Source organism: Poecilia reticulata, linkage group LG2, assembly GCF_000633615.1.
Source record: "Poecilia reticulata strain Guanapo linkage group LG2, Guppy_female_1.0+MT, whole genome shotgun sequence".
In the NCBI taxonomy this organism is placed as follows: domain Eukaryota; kingdom Metazoa; phylum Chordata; class Actinopteri; order Cyprinodontiformes; family Poeciliidae; genus Poecilia; species Poecilia reticulata.
In genome coordinates, this window is record NC_024332.1 from 27,340,198 (window position 1) to 27,355,075 (window position 14,878).

General features: G+C 42.3%; 1 protein-coding gene across 1 annotated transcript; it reads right to left on the reverse strand.

Moving 5' to 3' along the window:
• Window positions 1-435: 435 nt before the first annotated feature.
• Window positions 436-11,021, reverse strand: sik1 (salt-inducible kinase 1). Its single transcript, XM_008401659.2, has 14 exons — window positions 10,738-11,021; window positions 10,070-10,272; window positions 9,840-9,956; window positions 6,930-6,993; window positions 6,489-6,650; window positions 6,129-6,253; window positions 5,924-6,047; window positions 5,607-5,827; window positions 5,293-5,442; window positions 5,085-5,195; window positions 4,477-4,699; window positions 4,140-4,394; window positions 3,864-4,053; window positions 436-3,395 (listed from the first exon to the last, which is right to left on the reverse strand). The coding sequence occupies exons 2-14, from the start codon at window positions 10,220-10,222 to the stop codon at window positions 2,882-2,884; spliced, it is 2,409 nt and encodes an 802-aa protein (XP_008399881.1). The 5' UTR covers window positions 10,223-10,272; window positions 10,738-11,021; the 3' UTR covers window positions 436-2,881.
• Window positions 11,022-14,878: the final 3,857 nt, after the last annotated feature.

The following is a 14,878-nucleotide window of genomic DNA, read 5'->3' on the forward strand; positions in this document are numbered from 1 at the left end:
TGTTGCAACTGGGAGCCTGCACCTCAGCATCTATACATTTCCAAAACATTATTTGTCATATTTGCATACATAATGTTGAGAAATAACAAAAAAAAAAATTATGGGGAAAATTAAAACCCATTTTGTCCCTACTCTCAAGAATCACTGATTCACTACATTCTTCCTTTTTTCATTTCTTAAGTTGAACTGTACAGGGTACAGGTCACTTAATACTTTGGAAAAGTTTTRAAATAACTTGCAACATTTTGTAACTACTGCTATTCTTTTTTTCTTTTTACATCCGCTGTATGCAGTTTCTTTTTAAGTTTAATGAGAAATCCATTGCTTCCTGTTTACGCCTGACAGAGATTGGTTTCATTTAGTCACTCCATCCCAAAGCAAATAAAAAACAGAAGATCATTTTAAACATCTGATATAGAAAAATGCAGACACGGCTCATACTTCAGGAAGTGAACTTTATTTAAATAAATAGCCACATAAATAAACAATCTTTCTTAAACAAACATTATCTCTCCTTCGTCCTTCTGGTCCTCCTCTTCACATATACACATACATGCGCGCGCACACGCACACACACATTCACATTCACACGCACACACAAAGACGTAATCATACTCAAACAGTCAAGTAACAATTTAAAAAACAAACAGGAAATACTTATTATCTGAAGTTTTATCCAAAGGATTATCTTATTGATTTGCATCACAATTCTTAGTGTTTGACAGTTTTTTTTTCTTGCATCATGAGAATCCAACAAATAAAATCCTGAACATGAAATAAAGTGCAAATTTTGCTTCTGTTAAAACAGTAAGCTTAAAAAAAATTTCAGAGGGACCAATGAATGAATGAATGAATGAAARCATGCATCATCCTTTTTTCAGTCACAATCTGAGACGGAGGGTTCTGATTGGKAGTTTGTCCGGGTAAAAGGCACAAGTGTCGGTGGTGAGTGCAATCAACCAAAAACTGGAATATCAACACTGCACGTTTCCAGGTCCAGGAGCCTGGAGGAACACTGCTCTCCTATGAGATGTTTCACAGATATGACACGAAGAACTGAACACACAATAACACACATCGCTTCATCTGAACTAAGGTTGTAGCCACTGAATAAAGTTCAGCTTCCTTCACAATATGGTATTGCTATATTTAGGTTTAGTTGTTTTTTTGTTTTTTTTTTGTTTCATTTCCGTTTTCTTCTTCTTTTCTAAAAAAGTACAAAAAAGAGAGAACACAACCATGGTCCTGACAGTAACAGCTAGAGATACAAAGAAAAGGTGTAGCTTTTGGATTTGGTGGCCAGCAGGAGTTTCAGATCACATAAAAATGGTTGCTAACCACCCGGCTACATCTTGAGACAGCATTTGAAAAAAAAGGAAAAAGTCAGTAGTGTGTCTGTGACAGATCACCTGTGCTGTTCACTCTTTGGTAAAACCCAAAATGTTCTTCCTTTCTGTTAACTACAAGCGCACTGCAGGATGAAGCAGCAGCTGTTTGTTTGTTGTTTTAAATGCCTTCCTCTAAATCACTACAGTATCATGTTTATTGGATTACATAATAACGAGTACCTTTTCTGGTCGGCCAGCTAGCAAAGCGAGATCAAACACATTTAAAGATAAAAAAAAAACAAAGAAAAACCTCAGGCAAAACACGTCATTTTTAACCTTGTCTTTCCGTCGAGTTTCTGTGTGAAATATTGCACTGTTCCCACAGTCTTTGTTCTGTCCAGATTTCCTCTGATACACTGGGAGTGAAAAACAAGGACACWGAAGTGGAGACACCTCATATGCGTCCRGGTCGCAGGTCAACGTCGCAATAGTGTGAGGGCAAAAGCGTATGGAAGGTAGTTCTGTCCTGATGGATTTAGGTGAATTATAATAGAAAAAGCAATGTCAATTCTTATTGCTCACTAATGTTGTTCACAATTTTTACATCTAATCTAATTTCTTTTTTTGTCACTGTTGGTATTAAGTGAACAAATATTGCATATAAAAACAATTTAGTTGAACGTAAGCTTTTAGTATTTCTTTTATTTTCGCTCAGTTTGCTCTCCAAGGCCAATTTGCCTCTCACAATATGGCGGWTGAGACGACCTATCATTTCTACGGGGCAGCAACGCGTCTGCTCTCCCATGCCTAACGTGAAAACGTGTGCTCTGGTGTGATTTCACCCTGTTGCCTGAGGAGGTAGTAAAAGCATCTAACATGGAGGCGCCCAGCAAACGAAGACATTGTGGATCTTCACCCCGATGTACCTGTTTGTGCTTCAGCTAAATCAGCGAAACCACCTCTTCATTCGGCAGTTTTGGCTGATTACTACATCGCAGTCTTCCTGCAGCTTGAGGTAAAAAGCAGCATTTTGCGCAGCATAAACAATCCCGCATTGAAACAAACAAAAAAAAATTCGTCACAGTTTCGATACATAGTCTTTCTTCAGTGAACGCTTTCGAGCCCAGCGCGCTGTACTGCATGTTCATTGCACTGCTACAGAGAAAAGTCTCTAGAAAGGCGAACAAAGTGGGGAAGAATTTTGGTCTTAATTAACCAAAGAAGTCGAACAAAGAGCAGAGGAGGGAATCTTCTTGTTCACTTAGACAGCATCAGAATTCGAGAGTCAAATATTTCAGCTGATCTCATTCAAGTGAGTCCGTCGGAGAGCTGGAAGAGAGCCGTTCGCTCTTATTGCTTCTCTGGCTGCTGAATTCACTGCCTCATCCAGAGTTTGGTTATTGCTTAGTCTTTAGCTTATATGGTCTCAAAACAAAACACACGCAGGTGGACACATTCTCACGTGCCAGTTTGTCGCTTGCATCAACTTTTTGTTTCTTTCGCTCAGTTGTGCTCTGTTGTGCTCTGTTGTTTCCTGGGGACAGTCCTCCGTTTTATTTCACCATCACGCAGCTGCCGAGCTGCTGCTGTCCGGCCAGGCCCAGCTCCTGCATGCCGACGTCGGTGCCGGAGGCCGGGCCCACGTTCCACATGGCCAGCTTGGACGGGACGGGGAAGGGGGCCTGCGTGGCGGACTGAGGCTGCTGCAGGACGGCGAAGGGGAGAGGCTGAGGCTGCTGGCTGATGTGCAGGCGCGCCTCGAGCAGGTAGGCGGCGGAGGCCACGGGGGACAGGGAGGAGGAGTAGCAGCTGGACGTAGGCGAGGAGCAGCCGGAGAAGGAGGAGGTCTCCAGGGTTTGATGCCAGAGGCCCGTCGGAGCCGGCTGCTGAGCAGGAGGAGGAGGCAGGGCGGGCTGGACGGAGGGAGCATCAAAGATGGAGGAAGGGGAGAACGTGGATGTGGGTGGAGGAGAGGGCGACTGCTGCTGGGCCAGGAAGAGCAGGGGGTTCTGGGTAGGTCCAGTCTGAGGGGCCTGAACCTGAGGTTGGTGCTGAATCTGCAGCATCCTGGAAACAGATGCAAAGAATTAGATGCTGCTCTAAAGTCAGGATACAAATCTACCCTTAAAATTTCTACTGATCACATTTCCAGACATCACAACTAAGAACAATTTCTTCTCTTTAAATGAGAACTTTAATTGACTTTTTGGAATTACTCAAGTATTTCTGGTCTAGTTTATCATGTAAATATCGTGGTAAACTTAAAATAAGACAAAAGTAACTTACAAGTAACTTTGCAGCAATATATAGGAGCTTGCTTTAAGTCAATAATTCCTTAACACTGATGGAAAAAGTACTAGTACTAGTACTATGTCAAGCTGAAAAGTTTCTAGTTAGATAGTTTTGTCTTATTTTAAGTACACTAGAAACTAGACCAAAAATACTTGGCAAAATTTTGTATTTTTTGCAGTAAATTTCTCTGCAGCACTTCTTTCCTCTTAGAAACTTCAAGAAAATAAAAGTTTTGAGTCTCACCTTTGTTGGTGCAGCACCTCCTCCAGCATGCTGCGATGCTCAGAGAAGGCCGGGCCAAGGGAGCCTCGGCTGCCGCGGTTGGAGGTGGACGGGGGAACGACCTGCCTGGTCAGACCTTTGATCTTATTCAGCCCCAGAAGGCCTTTGGTGCGTGTGTTTTTCCTCAGCTGCTGGCGGAAAGCTTTGAGGCCTACAGGAACACAGAAACCTTAAGGTGACACAGTGCAAACACACGGCAGGTCGGGTCGTTCTGGAGGTGGTGGTGTGAGTGCGTACCTTGTGTGAGGGAGGTGTCGGAGGCCCTGCGGCCTTCCTGGAAGCTGACAGCGGGCAGGCTGCTCTGAGCTTGGGGAACCAGGTGGGAGGAGAGAGCCAGAGGAGCTCCAGCAGGAAGCCCCGCTCCACCTTCAGCCCTGGAGGCCAGAAGTGTTGACATCTCCCCCACAGCACACTGCAGTGTGGGAGCCGGACTGCATGAGGACTTCAGACAGCTGTCTGACGACGCTCCGTCTGAGGGACTCACCACAATACCTGCAGAGACGGAGCAGAGGAAGTCTTAACATCCTGACCTGGCAGGGTGAAACGTGTAGTCATGCTTACAATGAATACTGACATGGAGGGTTGCACTGGTGGAAACGGGCGGAGACCTCGGCCAGAGTGTGTCTGCGGGACGTTGTGGGCGGAAGCAAGGGCCCGAGGCTCTGCGTGGCCTCCTCCTCCTCCAGGTCCCTTGGACGCACCTCCTCACTGATGCTGGTCTCCAGCAGGCTGTTGGGTGAGATGGAACGGTTCCAGAGGAGTCTGTTCAGGCTGGCCTCCACTGGGAACACCACCCGCTGAAAAGCAGAAGGAGCAAGGCGGTTGTTGATGGAGACCGGGTGCTGAATTTCCAAGTTGTCACGACTCTCTAAGCTCCAAAAGCGAATTTATTCCAAGAAAAGGTTGTAGGCGGTGACGGGTCGTTTGTTTCTTGAACGCACTTCCGACTTGATTGTTTGAAAAGTATATGTCGTTTATTTCTAGCAAAAATATAGACAAAATAATAGCTAAGTGGTCGTTTTTAAAAACTTCCCGTCGTCCCGCCGGACATTTTGACAAACAAAAAACACGTCCACACAGTATCTTCTAACTTAAATGGGACTTTTGATTCACGAAACCTAAACATAAATGGCCTCTACCTATGACAGCAAGCTGATGAATGACGTCAGGTTTTCAATTTACCTGGAATAGTCCACTTTGGTCGCACTCCACCTCGGAGTACACAGGAGGAGTGTTTTTGGATGGGAGTGAGAAAGGAGTAGCTCTAAAACTCTCGCTGGACTCCATGATGACCTAGAGAAAAGACCAACAATAAAAAAAAAATCAGCTTTTGACTTAAGCTTTAGATGAAAACAGGTCTGAGTTTTGTACATCCTGGTGGAGCGCTGACCTCTCGGCCGGTGGAGTCGGACGTGCTGCGGGGCCTCTGGCTCCAGGTCCCACACTGACGACTCAGCTGCTGAGCGCGATGCTCTCGCACTCGCTCCAGCAGCAGGTAGTAGATGGCGGAGAAGTGATTATAGCTGCTGCTCTGCAGAGACTGAGGGAAAAGGAACAGCAGATTAGTATCAGAAATGAAACACTTCAGTCGACTGGTTGATCTGCAGCGTCATGTTGTGGTGCCACTTTTTCCAAGGAGGGACTCGAAGCTCAAGTAATAATAGCAAGAGCGTAAATATATTTACGAGAAGCTCTTTTTCTCACCTCGATTGTCCGCTGGCGATCGATGCCCAGCGTGTTCATGATGCCCAGCACCGGTTCGCTGTAATCGCCCAGGTTGGAGTTGTACTCTGTGAGGGAATGGCTGAGGGTCTGGTGGGCGGCCGCCGGGTCGGCCAGCATCCAGCGGTGCTGCTTGATCTGGGCTACGCTGATCCTTTTGGCCGGGTCCACCACTAGCATCTTACGGATCAGATTTTCACAGTCTGTCGAGGGTAAAAAGAAAAATGCAATGAGCCCGACTGTTTCTGGGTAGTTCACTTTCAAATTTTGTCAAAAAAAAAAAAAAAGGAGGTTTGTACCTTGGGACATGAAGAAGGGAATCCTGAATCGTCCCTCGGTGACTCTCTGTCTGAGAGTGGGAAGGCTGGGCGCGTCGAACGGAAGAGAGCCGCAGACCAGAACGTAAAGTACTACGCCGAGGCTCTGTGATCAGAAAGCAGGAAGGATTAATTTATGCTTTAAACTTCCAGTTAGCTGTTTGGCTTTTATCCGTTGTGTGCTTACCCAAATGTCAAGCTGTGGCCCCTCATACTCTTTCCCCTCAAACACTTCGGGAGCGGCGTAAGGCGGGCTGCCGCACCACGTAGACAGAGGCTCCCCTGCGTTGTAGAAGTTCCCAAATCCAAAGTCTACAAGGCACAAACAAATGCATCCATCAGAGGAACATCCTGAGAAACGTGCTCACTGCTTAATATCAGTCCTAGTGAACCGACTCAATCGTTCACGCTCAATCAGCACTGATTTAATGATAGCCGTTTAGAAATCCCAGAGCGGCTGCAGATACTCTTAAACCAATTAACTCTGTCTCGCGCTTTGCTTCCCAGTAAATCTGAGAGCAGCGAGCGGTTTATGTTGCAGACCTACCGGCCAGTTTGATGTTCATGTTGGCATCCAGCAGCAGGTTCTCGGTTTTGAGGTCGCGGTGGACGATGTGATGCCGGTGGCAGTAGTCCACGGCTGTGAGGATCTGCCAGAACTTCTTCCGTGCCTCGTCTTCACTCATGCGGCCATTTGAGGTCAGGTGGTCTGCAAGGGGGGAGGGAGAAGGAGAACGGACGTTTTAGTGGCTAATCTGAGATGAAGCATGACGACAAATTAAACAGACGACTTTATTATTATTATTAGCATTGCTAGGATTTTGTTCTTTAGAATTTTTTTTAAAAAAAAACCTCAAAAATTAATTAATTACTTTCCTTTTTTCCATATTTATCCAGAGCTGGGAAATTTTAAAAGCAAATTCCACACTTTTGCATATAAAAGTCAAAGGGTTTTGTGTCAAACTATCCGGATCAGATGAGAACTTACCGAACATCTCTCCGTTCTTTGCATACTCTGTGACAATGTACAGCATGTCTTTGGTCTCCATGACCTAGGAGAGAGAAAGGCGAGTTTTAAATGACTGAGTCAAGTGTAAAACTTGTTCTAAGAATTCCTGTGCAGCCGCGAGACGTTTTCTAACCACCAAAACCTCCTTCACATACTTCTCCATAAACTTGTTCCACTCGTTGCAAAAATACCAAAAGCCTTTCCATCGCGTTACATAAGCCGACCAATTTCCTGAACGCATTTTTATCATGTTTTAAACACCAGTTTACACACRTCAACACAAACCCTAACTAAAATTCTTAACATTCACTTGTAGACCAGCTACTTAAACGACTGGGAGTGTTACCCAGTGGCTAGTACCAGTTGGCAACAGATGCTAGTGTTTCATTTCACAATTCCCCAGCCTCCTTTTGGCGAAGAAAGTGCAACAGTTTCACACAGGCTTGCTCACACGGGGCCTGTCTTTTGTATTAAAAGCAGCGTACGTGTGGTAAAAGTCCCAGTCCTTTCCTGGAGCTCACAGAGGGCCTCCGTTTCCTCTGAGGTCCCCGGGGACGGAGTAGTTTCAGCTGAACGATTGCACAACAAAGCAATTTTCCGTCAGATGACAAAGAGCCCGTGTGGATAATGCCGCCGGCCGGTTTTCAACTGAATGTCACCAAATTCCACTGAATGGAGGAGTTTTATTTTGTCCAGACTCTTTAGAAAACCAAAGGGGGGGTGAGAGAATACTCAGTCCACCAAGAGGAAAACAGTGTTTATCTGTTAGATAGAGCCATTCTCTGGAGCTCAGTCACCTTGCCTGCTGCTTTAAAGGCCCCCATTCAGCCATATTCTACATTTGAAAAGCCTCATAGAAAAACCTTCACCTCCATTTTTGCTTACATTACAGGAGATCAGCTAAGTTTACGCTCAGTGCCCCACCATTTGGGGTATTTATGAACCCAAAGGGTTTGGATGAAATTACAAAGAAAGGTCAGCTATTGTTCATGATGCAGGGGGGAAAATGCATCTTGTTCCCATGATGATGGTAGGAGAGTGAAAGCAGCAGCAGAGAAAAAAAAAAATAACAAAGAAACAAAACAGCACAGACACAAAGATCATAAGACTGCCTTATGCCAGATTCATTCCTTTGTTCAGGAAGGAGAGGATTATGTGACTAGCATCATCTCCATCAAGCCAACAGCCAGAGGCTAGGTCACAAAGAGGCTAGAGACAAACACAAGACCCATCGGAGTGATGTAACACCACCCTTTATCATCAGTTACTAGATTCATGACTAATTAACCAAATTAAATTACTTCAGCGGCTCCGAAACAAAGCGCGCAGAACGTCAATCGGTTCGTCGGCCCGCTAGAGCCTCAGCGTTCAGACATTAATCATCTTCACATTCCTCACAGGTTGAATCATGTCAATCCATTTACAGAGAGGGCTTAGTGTTTGCTAGTCAAGACTGGGCATTTGAGTTGTGCTACTCTACAAAGAGAAGAGAAGAAGAAAATAGATTTTTTTTTTTTTTTGGGATACAGGCAGATTTACTTAAAAAATTATGTTGTGAATATTAGTGGGTGTTGTTTCTGTATTTTATGTATCAAAATGAAAAAATATTGCATTTCTGCTTAATTATGAACATCATATTCATGTTAGCTGTGAATGTCTGGGTGAATACAGGTAAACCATGGTGTGTTTTACAAGAGTTAGTTATTTTAACTATTCAGTCAGATAAACCCAACTAAGATGCAGCTCGTGCAAAATTAATCCCAACATGTCAGCTCAGACATCTCATCATCGTTTCATCACAGTTTTGAAATGCACAATGGTTAACTGATTTTCTGCATTTTCTATCGAGGATGTAAGCAAAAATTATTCTGAGCTGCACATAAAACGGCTGATGAAGAAACGTCAAGGCGAAGAAAATAAGACAATTAGAGAATTACTTTTTAATGCAGTTGTAAAAACACACTAAAGAAGTACATTAGATTGCTGTCATTCCACTAATTATGATTATAGATTAATATTGATTTGATGTGTACCTCCGCATATRGGGAGATGTAATGTTTGGAGGGGGTATTCCCAGAAATAATGTCTTTCTCAAACCTTACAATCCGACGTAAAGTAATCCACAAAGGCAGCAAAACGAGAAGAGAGTGAATAATAATAAAACAGCGCTTGTTTTGCTTGTTCCCAGGGGTATTTGTTTGTGTGTTTGTTGCCAGACGTGTGCCAAAGTGCCTGCAAGGTCAGCTGAGACGGTAAAAGCGGATTCTTCTCACTAAGTCTTCAATTTGATTAGGAGTAAAGCAGCGCTTTGTGAGGAGGCTTTCACGTGACACGCAGACACATTGCACTTGGCTTTAACAAGTGCTAATTGGACTTAATGTTCTGATCCTGCACACTTCTTTCACCAGCACTCACCYGACTGCTCCTAAGCCCACATTTCTTCAGCCAACATATTATATAATAAAAAAATACATGCTACAAATGTATTGTTTCCACAATCGACTGGTGCCCATAAATGTCCTTGCGCAGAGCAAGAGAGATAGTGAGCGAGGTCAAATAGGATTGTACTAATGCTGTTGTGCTGTACTTATGATTTAGAGTACTCTGAGAATCAGCAGCGCACCACCAGCTGGTGAAAACTACTTACACGCCAAGTGCCCCTCATTTCCTTCTTACTTATTGCCACTGCTATTTCCTGATGTGTGCAATAATGACGCACAGTGCCTCTGCAGTCCAGCACTGTTAAATGTGCAAAGTTTTCCACAAAAACTTAGACAAACTCCCAAACATAGAGAGGGAAACTCAGAAACTGCACGCCTTCCAGTAATCTGCACACGTACTGATGCACCCCATGCAAAAACCGCAGCAGAGACAAGATACGACACACACCTGGTAGAGCTTGATGATATGGGGATGGTTCAGCAGCTTCATTATCTGCACCTCTCTGTAAATTTTCTCCAGGTTAGAGGGGCTCAGTCTGGTCTTATCAATGATCTTTATTGCCACCTGGGAAATGAAATGCATGAAAAAGAATTAGCATGCAATAAATAAAAATATATAAATAAACAAAAAAGGCATGCATTTTAAAATAACTATATGTTAGGAAAAAGGCTGCTGACCTGTGTTTTGGTGACTTTGTGCTTGGCCAGTTTCACCACTGCAAAGTTTCCTTTCCCCAGGGTGCGGATGATCTCATAGAAGCCGACCTGAAGTGGCCTCCCCTGCGCAGGGCTGGGCTGAGCAGCCCTGCTGGTGTCTGTCATGATCACCATGGTGCACCAACTGTAGTAGTAGCAATGCTTAGATAAAGGCAGGCTTGTACCTGTAAAAACGAGCAAAACAATTACTCATTTAATATACCGTAATCTCTATTAAACCTATACAGACCTAGGAAATCAACGAAAAAGATGTCAAAAATAAATTATTATAATTTGTTATTATTAAATAATAATAATTAAATAATAATAATTTATTATTATTAAATAATAAATGTAATAATTTATAAAATTGTTAAATTTAATAAATTAAATTCCATTTATTATTGGAAATGTTATTATTCAGAATAGATATACATATTTTGTTAAAGAAGTCTGATATTTTATTATAAACACCGAACAATCTTTAATCAACTAAAAGTGGCTAAAAAGTCAAATGAGAAACTACCGCACATGACTAAAGTAGCCAAATTCTTTATTTACTCATTTTGTGTACTTTTATTGTTTGTTTGTTCCTTGCGACGACGGACTATAAACCAAATATTAAGCCATGAAAAGTGATAAAGTCTTACCTTAGAAAGACATAAAGCGCCTTCTCTCACAGTTCAGACTGCTGTGTGACGAAAAGTGAACCATTCCACCACAGCTCCGAAATACAAACGCATCAAAGAAGGAAAAACTGCGGGAACCACGCGCGGTGCAACTTTTCCCTTCAGCTCTTCTCTCTGAGCTCACAGGAAGGCTTTCGGCCCGGGACTGCGCTGCGGTCGGTGTGTGCCTGAAAGCTCCGCCGGAATGCAGAGCTGAGGGCTTCGGCACTCGCAGAGGGAACTCCTCCTCCTCCTCCCTTCCTTCCTTCCTTCCCTCCCCCCGCTCGCTCCCCCAGCCACCATAACAAATTGATACCCACCTCATTAACGTCACACCCGCGTCAGAGCTCCGAGCTGGGTACGAGGCAAGGCCGGACCCGAGCGCGACGCACGGGTTGCTGGGCAACCGCTCGGCTAGGGCGCTCGGTGACGCGAATGCTGATGAAGAGGTTGCCTGGAGATGGGAACGGTGACGTCAGTCGTAAAGATGTGTCACCACGTGATGTTTCCGTCCGCCGGGCTGGCTGCTCACGGGCTTTCTGTCTCGCGCTTCGCCGGAGAGGGAGCGCGCGCATCCTCAGCAGGAACAGAAACAGAAAGCAGGCTGGTTTCGCTGCTCTCAGTTGCCCAACTCTAAATTATTGTCAAATTAAATACATTTAAATCTGAAACTTTTATTCTGAAGTATTCCTCCACATGCAGGGACATTTAAACACCCTTAGGATACAAGTAAACGTTTTATTATTATTATTATTTTTAATATATATTGCTTTTCCGAAGATAATTACAGAGTGCATGTTGCAATTATAAAACTTTTACCCTGCAGCAAGGAAGTACTGGGTTCGGATCCCAGCCTGAGTGTTTCTGTATGAAGTCTGCAACTTCTCCCTGGGCATATGATGGTTCTCTACAGCTTCCACCCACAGTCCAAAACATGACTTTTGGGTTGCTTTTCGCTAAATTGCTGAATTGGGTGGACATATATGTGCATGCTTTGTTTGTGCTGCTTGTCTCGGTTGTCCTGTGATGGACTGGTGACTTGTCCAGTCTATCACTTGTCCTTTTGTCCAGTGACAGCTGGAGATGTGCACCGGCCTCTGGCAAACCTGCAAAAAGAAGCCTGTATAAATAATGGATGGATTGATGGATGTTTCAATTATGCAGCAGGCAGTTAGTGCACAAGGAAAATAATCAGTATTACAAAACAAATACCAAGTTCACAGAGATGTATGAGTTCTTGCATCAACTACACTATACTTTAGGATTTGTATAGGCAAAGGATAGCAATGCATGCTAGCAAAGTTAGCGAGTTAACCCAGATACATATGGAGATAGCATCAAAACATTCCTATGAAGTAATTTTGCAATATTTTCAAACATTTATGGAAATGGAAAGTTTATTACGCGTATAAAGCATTTAAAACGCAGATGTGTAAATACACATTTCTGGTCAGAACTGATGTTGGCAGGTTTGCAGGGCACCTTTCTCACACAGACCTCTTATGAACACTGTGGGTCTGAGATCCAGAGTTTTTGATGGTTTCTCCAAAACATTGTTTTCCTTAATAATTTCCTATGTTAACTATTTGGCAGAATAATTAGGGCATTTTCCAGTTTTACAGACCTCTTTGAATCCAAGGTTTAACTTCCTACTTTGACACAAATATAGATTTTATTTTGACACAATGTTCTGTCGTCACATTGCCACAGGTTTGCGAAGCACATCAGTTCCTCCTGCAACATAACGCCCACAAACTAAGGTGAATCTACCCCCGTATTTCACATTTGTAGTGACATTTTCCACTTTGCTTCCCCCCCTCCTGCTCTAAATATAACAATGGTCATTGTGGCCAAAAATGTAAAGTTTGGTTTCCAAACTGCAATCTTGCATTTTCATGAAACTTCTGGATTAAAGGGTCATTCTCTGAGTGACCTTTTGGCCCATGTCAGTATTTTCACAAGATCTTTTGCATTTGTTTTGCACAATTCACATCGAAGAGCTTTCAACTCTGTGACCCAGAACATTTCTCCTTCGTAAATAGTGTGATGTCTAGATGTGTGTGTTGTTTGCATAATGCTGTAGTTTGAGCCGGTGTGAACGTGACATCTTCAGGCATGTGGAGAATCTGTGGTAACTCAAATAGTGTGAACTAACCTGTTAGAACAAACCATGACAACATCTGGGGTTTCCTGCATTGTTTAGAGGCAGAATAATCCTAGYGTATGTTAGGAATGTGTGTTATTTTTAATGTTTTTTAAAAATGTGTATGAATTTTGATCATATTAATTTATCTAAAATAGGAAACGATGATTTAATGGCAGTCAATTTCAATATCTTGTTTAAAATGTATAAATATTGGAATAAAAATGACTCTTAATCCAGAAAGTATTATATGTAATAACACCCTTTTTAAAATATAAGTAGATCAGCTATGTTTTTTTTTTAATTCAGCAATTAATTTCTGTCTTTTGGTCTAAAAAAATTTATGAAATGGATTTGTTGCTCTGAATGAAAAACATAAAATGTTCACTGTTAAAGAAAAACACTACAGCAAATAGTAGATGAATTCATGTTAAGCAAATTTTCTGGTGATGAACTGAATAATTAATCAATATCCTGGTTCATTTTCAGTCATATGCATCACATTAGTTGCATTAAACCCTATCTGCTGCATGTCAAACTTCCTTGGCATGCTTTTTAAGCAGCTTACGTGTTGCTCAGTTTAAAAAAAAAAGAGGTTCAATCCGCAGGGGTCACACACCTCCCATGAAGGAACAGCATGAAATAGTTCAGGGACCATGACATGACTGATGTGGTGGAACATCCAAAGAAACAAGCTTTGCCACACCAAGACGTGTACGTAGTGACTTTGTAAATGCTGGGAAACTACTACAATCCTGTTATGAAGCTAAATGAATTCTCTCTCAATTTCAAGGATTTCATAGATCTAAAAACCTATTTCAGCTCAACCTTGAATCAGCTCAAACTGATCACAGATGCTCTTTTTTTTTTACTTCCTCTGAACTTTCTTTGGCTTCAAAACGATTGACAGCAAGTTTTCGTCAGACTGAGGAGTTTACTCTGAGGCTGGAAGGCTGGAAGGCCGTCGGACGGCCTTAAGCAAAACCAAACCAAACCTGATTCCTATCAGTTAAGAAAAAAATTATCTCCCTGAAAGATCAAAGAATGAAAATAAAAATGACACAATCAAATTTTAACAAAGTGGATCAAACCTGTTTCTACTCAGCCTCGCTACTTGATTTGCTGTGTGGTGGGAACGACAAACACTTTGAAAACACACAGCTTTGTAGTTTAGTATTAACTTCAAAGACTATTATAAAGTGCATCCAAATAGCACTTTATTATAATGTAATGCACTTTATAATTAGCATTTTGTCTTGACAATGTCAAGAGATTCTTTTCAGCTAAAAGTAACTTTTTAAAAAATAATCTTGGTCAGAATGGTGAAATGTTTACGTCTGTGAATTAATTAGTGTCTTCAAAGTTTGTGTGTTTCTTTATGCGACACTTTTATGAGCACAACTAGCAACTAAGACATGTAGCAATTATCTTTTGTAAGATCTTATCTCTCCTGCAAGGTTGTGGTGAGAGGTTGCTCTTCTTTGCATATTTCTTGTTATTGTTCTTTTGTTGCTTAATGCTTAAGGTCTTTGCTTTGCATATTTCACTTTATGTCTTCCTGTGACAGCTTTTCATTTGGTTTGAAGTCCGCTTCGTGTTTCTGGATGTCAAAGCTTAGTGATGTTCTCACATCCAAATCAAGCAGAGTCATTTTTCAGTTTTTGTATTCAATCACTACTTTTATCAAAAAGAGCTGCAAAAAATCTCAACTTTATGCATAAAAGCACAAACAAAGCAATTTGCTTCTTGGATTTGATTGACAGTCTATCAAATGCACAAACAAACGTTTATAACCTACATGTTGATCATTTTCAGCCATGTTGAATTTATTCCTGGCTTTCCAGAGCAGGATTCTTATTCTAGAAGCCATTTTATTCATTTTCTCGATTTGGAAATGGGGAATTTCAACTCCCAAGGACAAATCGAACTGATCATTCCACTGGCTCATTGCAGCACCTCAATATTTTTCATTCTCAGCCA

Excerpts from the sequence above, each read along its gene's own strand:
- sik1 (XM_008401659.2), bottom strand. The coding sequence starts at position 10,222 with ATGGTGATCATGACAGACACCAGCAGGGCTGCTCAGCCCAGCCCTGCG. Across the intron at positions 5,196-5,292 it reads CCGACTCCACCGGCCGAGAG|GTCATCATGGAGTCCAGCGA; the intron begins GTCAGCGCTCCA and ends TCTTTTCTCTAG. Across the intron at positions 4,395-4,476 it reads CCACCAGTGCAACCCTCCAT|GTATTGTGGTGAGTCCCTCA; the intron begins GTCAGTATTCAT and ends CCGTCTCTGCAG.